This window comes from Daktulosphaira vitifoliae, unplaced genomic scaffold, assembly GCF_025091365.1.
Source record: "Daktulosphaira vitifoliae isolate Bord-2020 unplaced genomic scaffold, ASM2509136v1 Scaffold_3, whole genome shotgun sequence".
Taxonomy (NCBI): Eukaryota; Metazoa; Arthropoda; class Insecta; order Hemiptera; family Phylloxeridae; genus Daktulosphaira; species Daktulosphaira vitifoliae.
The window spans coordinates 34750893-34761489 of record NW_026099574.1 but is presented as its reverse complement, the minus strand read 5'-3'; the positions used below and the strand labels follow the sequence as shown (position 1 = coordinate 34761489).

At 24.4% G+C, this 10597-nt stretch overlaps 1 protein-coding gene across 1 annotated transcript; it reads right to left on the bottom strand.

Moving 5' to 3' along the window:
- Positions 1–2746: 2746 nt before the first annotated feature.
- LOC126902125 (uncharacterized) lies at positions 2747–9270 on the bottom strand. The gene is made up of 8 exons (XM_050679150.1): positions 9227–9270; positions 4665–4790; positions 4283–4399; positions 4010–4165; positions 3700–3939; positions 3318–3443; positions 2921–3072; positions 2747–2852 (listed from the first exon to the last, which is right to left on the bottom strand). Exons 1-7 carry the CDS (start codon positions 9268–9270, stop codon positions 3024–3026), a joined length of 858 nt encoding a protein of 285 aa, XP_050535107.1. The 3' UTR covers positions 2747–2852; positions 2921–3023.
- Positions 9271–10597: the final 1327 nt, after the last annotated feature.

Here is a 10597-nt window from a genome sequence, read left to right as displayed (position 1 = left end):
TAAAAAACTACATTGAATTATTTATTCAAGGTCATATAATATTATTTTATAAATAATTAAATTAGAACATAAAATAAAATTTATAAATAATTATTAAAAATGCAATGTTGTCATAAATAATTATCTTTACGAGGTAATTTTTTAAAATTTTTCTGAATAATTAATAAAAATGTAATGATAAATTAATGTTATATATAAAAATATTATGAATTTATAAAGTAAATTAAAATTTTTAATTTAACAGGATGAATTGGAGTAATCGTAAATGTGTTTTTTTTTATATACAAGTATTAATCTCGAACTTACATTTATTATGATATAAACACATATAAAGACCAGAACTTTTCAATCTAAAATAAAATCTGCTTAATAATCAGAAAAAAATAATTTACAAGGAACCACTTCATTCTACATTAACATGTTATTATAAATGCACCAAGTTAAAAAAAACGGTTTATACATTTTTTTTTAATATTTGACAAATAATAATTTTGTCATAAACTAGTAATTATAAAGTAATATAATGCTTAGGGGGACAATTTTTATCTGTAAGTAAAATATCTCCAGGGAATATTTTTAAAGTAAACCTACTTAGTTATTTTAATCTCTATACTTAAGGGATATTATAGAATACGAAAAAAATTACTAGTGCAATATTATATTCGATTGAAGTCTTTGTTAAGTGATCCGAAAGGGTTATAATCCTTTTGGCTTCTATTGTATAACATATAGTATAAATAATTTTTTATGTACTATGATCATCATCACTATGTCCCCAGGTTTTAATCTTTGGTTGTAAATTTTCACAAAACCCTTTCAGACGTATCTGACAATTAAAAACTCTAACAACACCCTTTGAATGTTTTTATGTGTACCTTAATTGAGTGTAATACTCTATAAAAAATTTAAAATAGTAGTCATTTGTGCTGTTCTTGATTTATTATTTGCGGTTTTATTCTTAATTATGTAAATGGCTAGACAGTAATAGATTTTTTTTGATTTATAAATAATGTTCAAAATAATGATTAGCTAATATTTAAATATCAATATCAATGTCTATATGATTTTTTAATTAACTACGATTAGCTGTATTCATAAAATGAAATATCAAATTGATGTCACACTACAAAATTGAAACTACTCTATATTCACGTTAATCACATAAAAACACATATGTACTTCAATGACTGTTAAAAAAACTATTGTTTCAAGTAGCTTAGCAGACAAATCAAAATAAACTTATTTTTAAGTAAAATGAAAACTCTTATTAGTAAAATTTATTAAGCTATATTGATAATGCATTTACAATTTTATTAATTTAATCAAAAAAATAAAATAAAAAACCAGAAACATACATCGTCAATCAAAATGACCATTCTATAAAAAATATTTGATTCAAATGATTATGTTATAATTGATTCAAACTTCATTTTCAAAATATGTTTAAACCTAATTTGCAAGTTGAATTTTGAGACTTATTAATTAGAAATTTATTTTAATTAAAATAAATGTTCTTTTAATTATGTTAAATAGAAAGAATGACATTTTTTTGTAGCACTTTTATAATGGTTCTTAAATTTTAAGAATTAAAGAAAAATAATTGAAATAGCATTAAATTGTCTGTTTAATACAATATTATCAAAAAATTTCATCGTTTAAAGAGCTAGAAATATATATTGCATTATTAAACTCTATGGCGACTCATCATCATTGAAAATCTCAATCGTATCTCTTCAAATTATTAGGCGACAGAATATGTAACGTAANGAAAATCTCAATCATATCTCTTCAAATTATTAGGCGACGGAATATGCAACGTATAAACTAAAATTCATTGATTTTTTGTTAATATTATGATTAGTGAAAAATATTTGTTCAATTAAGAATTTTGAGCTATTTATTATCAGGTGTGTAAACTAAATTTTATTATTAATTCTATTCTTAATTTGATATAATATTTTAATAATTAACATTTAATAGTATAATATTCCAAATTATATTCAATTTAATCTTTTTTATGTTTCAGATTGTGTTTAAGTGAAAGTCGTTCAGACATCTTGCACTTCAAGAGTAGTATACGTGGGTTAATTTTTAATATTATAAATAGATTCTCTTTTGCATTTTAAGTTGATTTATGGCGTTGAATTATTTCATAAGCCATTTTTTCTAATTTTTAAATATTTCAAATTAACTTTTTTTTTCATATAATTTGTCATAAGTTACAAATATTTTTCTTTAACACATACAATTTATGTATTTATGGTAGAGGCGGCTAAGAACTACTTCAATGGGAAACCCTTCGTACCTTAGTTTGTAGCGGTTTTTATAAACAATTGCTTTTTGAGAGAACTTTAAATATGCGTAAATGTTTTATGATTTTGATCCTCTAAACAAAATATTTTATTTTATTTTGAAGCATGTTATAGTTCAAGAATTTAACTACATAATATGACACATATCACACAATCATTTTTTTAAAAAAAACTATGAAAATATTTTATTTTAGCTATAATTTAATTATTAATTTTAGCGCAGTATATAAAAAACATAATAAAAATAATAATATCATATATTTTTACTATAAAATATAATATAAAAATACTAAATTCATAATATAATGATATTTCAGAAGAATAATTAATAATAAACGTTTATTATACTTTTTTAAATATCTTTAGGCACTTAACAATGGAAAAAAGTTTTTTTTTAATGGATTATTAATATTTGAAATAATGTTTATAATAATAAAACATATAAGAATTTATTCGATAATATTCCACTTGACAAAATTGTTTTTTCACCTTTTATTCAAAGTAATTGATTAAATTTGTTGCAGGAATAATGTTATCTTTCTGTAAAACAAAAAAATTTTCACATAAAAAAAAATGTCTTAAATTGTAAATGAATCACAAATTATTACCATGTAAACGAAATAGCCACATGAGAAGTCATTGTTCATATGATATTTTTGATTAAAAATTATAGGTTATAGACTCATTTTAAGTATATTCCATAGTTTGTTTTTAAAATTGTCGTTTTGGAAATGGAATATTTACAATAAAATCATCGTCCCTTTAAATAAAATTATTTTAAAATAATATGACATTAAAAAGCTATTTAAATATGCACACTAAGTTTGAAGAAAATTTTAATGTAAAAAACCAGCATAGTTCTACCAAACATTTATTATTTTTAATTATTTTTTTTTTAATAGAATTATTTTTAATGACAAAAAATCTCTATTTTATTATACAAAGTTACTGCATAATTGTTTTCATCAAACTTTTGTACAATTATATTACATCCAGTTTACGAACATATTTAACGGATTAAATTGTTCAGTTTTATACCAATCTGGTATTGATGACTCATCTGAATAATTATAAGAAATATCAATGCTAAATTGTGAACTTTCATCACTGTCATAGTTAAGTTCTTCATTGCTTCAAGAAAATAAAAAAAACATAAAATTAGAAAAAAAAATTTTACTGAATTTTCCATAAAGAAATCACCACTCTTTTTATATAAATGTTGTGATATCAATGTGACATATTAATAATTTAAAAAATATTTTAAGTATAATATATTTTAAATAAGAAAAAAAAAATTAGAAAAAATACCCTGTTTAAAATATTTAAATATATAAAAATTACATTAAAATCAGAATTACATACACACATGAAATAGTCTAATACTTACTAATAATTAATCGTTATATCATTATTAATGCTCGGTGCCATAAACATTGATAAATATCTTTTATTAGTAGTATTTTCAGGACTATGGATATCTACAGTTTTTGGAATGCTATTTGTGTTAGCTACACTTTCTGTAGAACACAATGATGTTGATGATACATAATTCATATTTTCAAAATCAACATAAGCATTATCGTCTGTATACTGATTATTAGATAATAACGGTGCTAATTCAATTAAACTAGAGATAATAAAATAGTGACTAAAAATATATGGAATTATTAAATATCACAGAAATAATTTAGAATTACGAGCTATAATTGTGAAATAAACATCGGTTTGTTCGTGAATACGATTCCAATGATTCATCATTACTTTGGTCCCTGAATGTACTTCCAAAGAAAATTTTATTCCTATTTTCAGATGATAAATTTGGAAATGGAATGTTTGCAACAAATTCTAAGTCACTACGAACAAAGTATTATTAAATGTATGATCAATAAAAATTAGCATGAAAATTAAACATATATTTAATAAATGTATATATTATATACATTTAATAAATTTTATTATTAAAATATAACCTGTCATTCGATGGTCCTTGGTCAGTTTCATACCAGTCAGGTATTGATGAACAATTTGGACGGTCGTAAGAGATATCGACATACGAAACTGAGTTTTCAACATAATTTATGTTATCTCTACAAAAATATTTTAAATACGTTTGCTTATATTTATTAATATTTAATACATTTTAATAATGTTGAACTTTTATTGAAAGTAATATACAAATAAAACTTTTTTAATATAAAACTCTTAGTTATTAATAAATAACAAATTATCCGTAAAATGAATTGATTTGTTTAAAAATCGTTTATAACCTATTGTAAGAAATAAAAATTAATTATTTCTTGACATAATGAATGGATATATCATTCATTTAAAATAATGTTTACACAATCATACTCAGCTTTTTTTGGAATTCCTTCAATATCGTCACAATTATTGCATTCTTCATTGAGAGTCTTATTTTGTTTTTCATCATCATGATAATCAACCGTGGCGTTTAAATTTTCGACATCTTCATTTAACCTTATAACACAATTGTACCGTAAATTATTCTTCACCAAATATAATTAAATAATACCTGATGTGTATTTTTTGATTTAAAATATGATAAGTAAAATCAATCATATCTTAAAGTGTCTTGTATATTTGATAATGAGTTTAAAAATGTATGTATTAACACATAAAAATTAAAAAGAAATCTAATTTGAAAATTTGTTTATATTTATTAATATTTATTAATAGTTCATTATTGTAAGATCAATAATGTAATCAATATCACAATGTAATCCGTAATTATCTACTTTGTCAATTCGCGGTAAATGTATTAAACAGAAATATATAGTTATATATGTTTAGATTTAGATGTGTTATTACTTTTATTTAGTTTTTCTTTTTTGGCTCACTATTAAATAAGCCTCCTCTTCAATAGGCTAGAAATGTACAAAACGATTAGTTTTAACTCGTAAGTAGAATGTAACGTGTGCTATCATGTTATGTTTGTCTCATTCAACATTTTAAATTCAATACAATGTGATGCACCACTGTTAATGTTTGATCCATTAGGAGTTCATAAACGGAACATAAAATAAGTTTAAGGGAAATAAGTTTAAAACATATTACTAAGATAAAAAAAACGTTTCTGTTATTACTTGTTAAGTCTGTATGTTGTAATTGCTATAGTAATATTTTTTAAAAGAATAAAGTAGAAATGTTATATCTAGTTCACTAAATCATAGTTTCTATGATGATTTATTTATTTTGAAAGAAGAAAGAATTAATAAAGTTGACTTGGTCTTTAATATATTTAAAATGTCACGTTTATTAAATTTAAGAAAATTAAATTCTGCTCATATTCCCAGTGCATTTCATAAAAAAGTCGAAGAAGTATCTTTTAATTTACATGCTGATTTCGAAGCTATTCCTAAATTTCATCAAGCTGTATCACATTTTCAAACTTCTAATTTATCGGAATATTAACAAATTAAAAGAAAATATAATTGTTTCTTCAAAATAAGATAAAGTAATGATCATTAGTTGATTGCCCAATTCGTGGTCGCGAGATAAAATCTGTAGGGAGTCTCCGAATTTATGGTTTGAAAAATTCATGAGAATTATAATTCAACTTTAAAAAAAACTGGTAATGTTATTATTAATGAACTAGTTGAGCTCGTCTTAAAATTTTATGGCAATGGTGAATATAGTAGTATCTGCCCTGGTAAAATAGATTATGTTAATATTAAAATAAATGGTTCAAGCGACAAATATCAAAAATGGTTATTAAATGAATTATATGTGAAATTTAATTAGTGAAACCAAATTTTCACACTTAAATCTAAGTGTTGTGTATTGGCTGGATTTTCGGGTATACATAATGTGTGTGTCTGTGTTTACAATCATAATGTAAAGCTTATGGTTGAAAGAGCTGAGTTATAAGCTGGTTATAAATACTATCTAAATTGTTTAGTTTGTAATATTGAAAATTATAATTGTATGATGGGAGAATTATTCATTTTTTTGAATTCGAGTGATAGTTTAAAAAAAAATTGCTTTTGACCAATTAGATGATGGCCCAGAAAACATTATATACACAGAATGGATTAGTACAGATAGAGATGAGTTAGTAACTAATATTTTACCTGTCGATGATTTTATTGATTTATTAAGTGAAAAATTGTGTATTTTAAAAATACATCATTACACATCAAAAATTCAAACAAGTTACTTTAAAAAGTCTAAAGAAAATTTATCTACTACAGATTGCATAGCTCTAGCCGGTTTTTCGGAGAATTATAGTTTTATCATACAAGATGATATACAAAATTATCATTGGGCTAACAAACAGGCTACACTTTAAACTTTCGTGTATTATTAAAGCTGTTAATGAAATTAAATGCAGATGCTTTCATGTTATAAGTGACCACTTTGAACATAACACGATAGCAGTTCAGGCATTTCAAAAATATCTGATAAGTGATTTAATGACAATATGTCCTTTAAAAAAAAATTATATATTTTTGTGACGGTGCCGGTAGTCAATATAAGAAAAAAAAAATGTTATGAATATAACATAAAGCTCTTTTGAAGATTTTGAAATTGAAACTGAGTAGAATGTTTTTGCGTTGTCTTGGGAAAAATGCAAGTGATGGTGTTGATGGCACAACAAAAAGGATATTTACTAAGCATAGTGTACAGAGTGTGCGTGAAAATCTTATATTAACTCCAGAAACAATGTATACTTTTTGTGTTGAAAATATAACAGGAATAAAATATTTTTTCGTTCTTACAAGTGAAGTTAATGAATATGAAAAAAAGTTAAAACTGAAATTTGAAAATACTAAAATAATTTCAAGCACAATTGAAATACATAGAATAGTAACTTTGAAAAAGAATTTGATAAGGTGTTAAAAAACTTCATCTTCTGCTAAATATCAAGATATAAAATATTCAAAGTAAAATATATATATTGTGTTTAGTTATCTTTTATAAAATTTTATATTATAAATTCTTCAATATTTAAATAATTTAATTATTATTTGTAAATAGTAAATAATAAATTTATAATTAATAAATATATCATTTCTTATTAGAAAATAATATATAAATATTGATTTCTACAATGATTTACAACATAATAAATTAAAAAAGGGGAGTTTTCAAAGCTAATTTCATGTTGGTTTCGGTAAAATACCAAAGTTGAAATTTTTAACATAGAAAGTCAATATTTGTAACAATATTGAGTGAAATTTTTATGATTTAATATTCTGTCCCTCCAGGAAAATCTAAGTTATAGTTGCCTAAAAATCGTTATTTTAGAAATTTGAACTTTTTTATGCGTGCGTTACTAAAAAAAAGCCAAAGTAAAAAACTTGAACACATAGTTAAATTATAATACTAAATAATTTTAATATGATGTAAAAAAATTTTATTTCAACGTTAATTTTAATTTTGAAAATGTCACTTTTTCACAAATACAAAAAAGAAACCTTTCTCAAAATTACTTAAAATAATAAATTAAAATTAAAAAATTTTATGCTCTAAGATTTCATAATGAAAAAGTGAACTTTTCAAGTCTTTAGTATAAACCCAACCCAACCGGTAATTTGCAATCTAAAAATTTTGACAGGTCATAAATCTACATTCCCTAAATTTTTTTTTTTTTGACATATCTATTATTTAAATACTAGGCAACTCATGTGTGAAATTTCAAACAAATTTAAATTGGTCGCGCGACCACTCTGGATGATTTTATAGGGATTGACCCAAACACATGAGTAGATCATTGATTAATACTCATTAAATCTAACTGCAAATAAGTGTTGTTACCGTTTGAGTTTTTTAACCTGAACTTCTTCGTGATCTTCATTGTCCAAAGTACGTTTCAATGAAACACGATTATTGATGTCCATTATATTAAAAATTCGTAATTAAATTTGCTCAATGTGTGTTAGAAAAAATAACTTTTAGATTTGATTTATGAAATGATTATTTAAAATTTCTCCGAAATAAAACTATGTTGTTGTTAAGAAAATTTTAATGATATTTTTTTAGCCAATAAGACTTTTTACTCTTCATCCAGTCAATTTAATAATAACAAAATTATAATAATATTTTAGAAGTTAATGAAAAGTATATATTTTTATAAATGCCCTTCAAACCTCAAGGATTGCCTTATATAACTAAATTCAATTCAGTTTAGTACAAAATAATTGAATAAGATGTATGAAGAATAATGTACCTAAATAACTTTATAAATTGTATTATAGAAATAGTTTTCCTGTCTATAAGTGAAATGTATTAAGATATAAAAACTAGTATAAACATATTTTTTAATATTAAGATACTTAGCAGTTAAACTTCATTTTTTTTCTTTATTTCTAAAATTGTCCGTTTTCAATAGTTCATCAATCAAAAATTGTCGAGAATTTGTAGGAAAGATAGCACATTGACAGTATACTCACGTTGACCGGAAGTATGAACGTATGCAAACCTTTCCGGTTTCATGGGCAATTTATCTTCACCCCTTCTCTTGCCGGATCTTTGTAACAGATTTGATTAATCTCTTTGAAGTAACTAATAAAGTTTATTATTGTAGATGTTATACACCCAAAAATTTTTTTCAAAAAGTTAAAACATTAAATTTTTAATTTTAATGATTCTTACTCTTGTAATTTATAATTTAAGTGATTTTTGCTTGCGAACAGAGTATTTATTTTTTGGGTAAAGTACAATTTCACACCAACAACACTTTGTTTTTTGAAGTTAAAATCACATTTTAAAGTTCAAAAAGATGTTTTTGTTGCTATTAAACCTCACAGTATTTAATGGCAGAATAATGTCGCTCATGGGAAAATGATAATATCGAATATGACAAAGTAGTGGTTTCATAATAAACGACTGTATATAAAGGCTGTTTTGGATACGCTACGCTATGCGCTAAAATAACATTGAGTTTCAATCACTTTGCAGTAAGTTCGTTTGCATGGGAACCAAATATTATGCACATCTAGAAAATTACTTTGAAATGAAAATATACGAAAGTACCATGTCTTGGATGATATTATAATAATCTTTTGAAGGTGTCGCGTTGCACAGTAAAAGCGATCGACTAAATTGAGTTTGTCGGTTTTATTGGTTTTAAAAACATATTAGAGGCGTGTTGAAATTCTCTAGCTAAATATTGTTGACGTAAATTGAATACGACATACATAAACACGTGCATATGGTTAAAAGATTGTGATATCTTCATGACACATTAGTCTCTTGTAAAACAATATTGTTGTCCTTTACGGGCAAAATACGCACATGCATGTGTGTAATTCACGCTTCTTGTTCACATTATCTTTACCTTCTCTTCTTTTAATAGTATCATTACGCATAATTACTCTTATACACGCTACAACGTTGTTCAACCCTTTTCACGCTCTCAACCCCTACTCTAATGCCACTATACGTTTTCGTTAAACTTTTCCTCTCGTCTATCTAGTTTTACATTGGTACATGCGGATTTAATAAATCCAAAGACTAATATACATACGATCGGTCCTATAATTTCTACCCATAAATTCCCACTCAAAACCGTGTATATAACGACACTTCAACGGCTGCAACATCGTTAATGGGCGCAAGTTTCAGTAAATAAATCCAGAGGCAGCAAATAATTGCTGCCTGTATTCCAAAGATGCATACTGATGAGTATAACGATTGTCTTCTTGGCTAAAACTTGAGTTAGTGAATTATAGCTATTAAGTATTTGAATTTATTTTAAAGTCGAGCCATAATGAATAACACAAGTCTTATTAATTATTTAAACGATGATAGTCTCAATTATTTAAAAATCAATAAAAATATCAACGTTAGAATAATCGATTCATCAAAAATGACAACCACTATCTTATTTTAATGGTTACCTAAACAATCTCGTCAATTAATGTTTAAATGGTATTTTTTATATTTTGAACCAGAAAAGTAGCATGTTTGAATAAAACTACTTGTAAACAACAGTAACGAACTTCATTCGTTAGAATACAACATGTATTTTTTGTTTTTCTTTTATTTTAGACTATAATAAAACATTGTCACGTCGTATTAAAAGACTTCAATAAACGTTGTCAGGTACAAATTAAACAAATTCGGAGCACAAGAAATGAATACTGTCCTCGTCATCGTTTAGTCACATTTGTAATACAATACCGTTCAACTAACCGGCATGACTATACCAATACACGAACATGCAAGTGAAGGGTAAATGCCCCAGAGCCAAAACCAAATCATTTCTTCGTTTTTAGCGAACAGAAGAAGATTTCGCTGGTCGTATTATTTCCTTCGTTTAG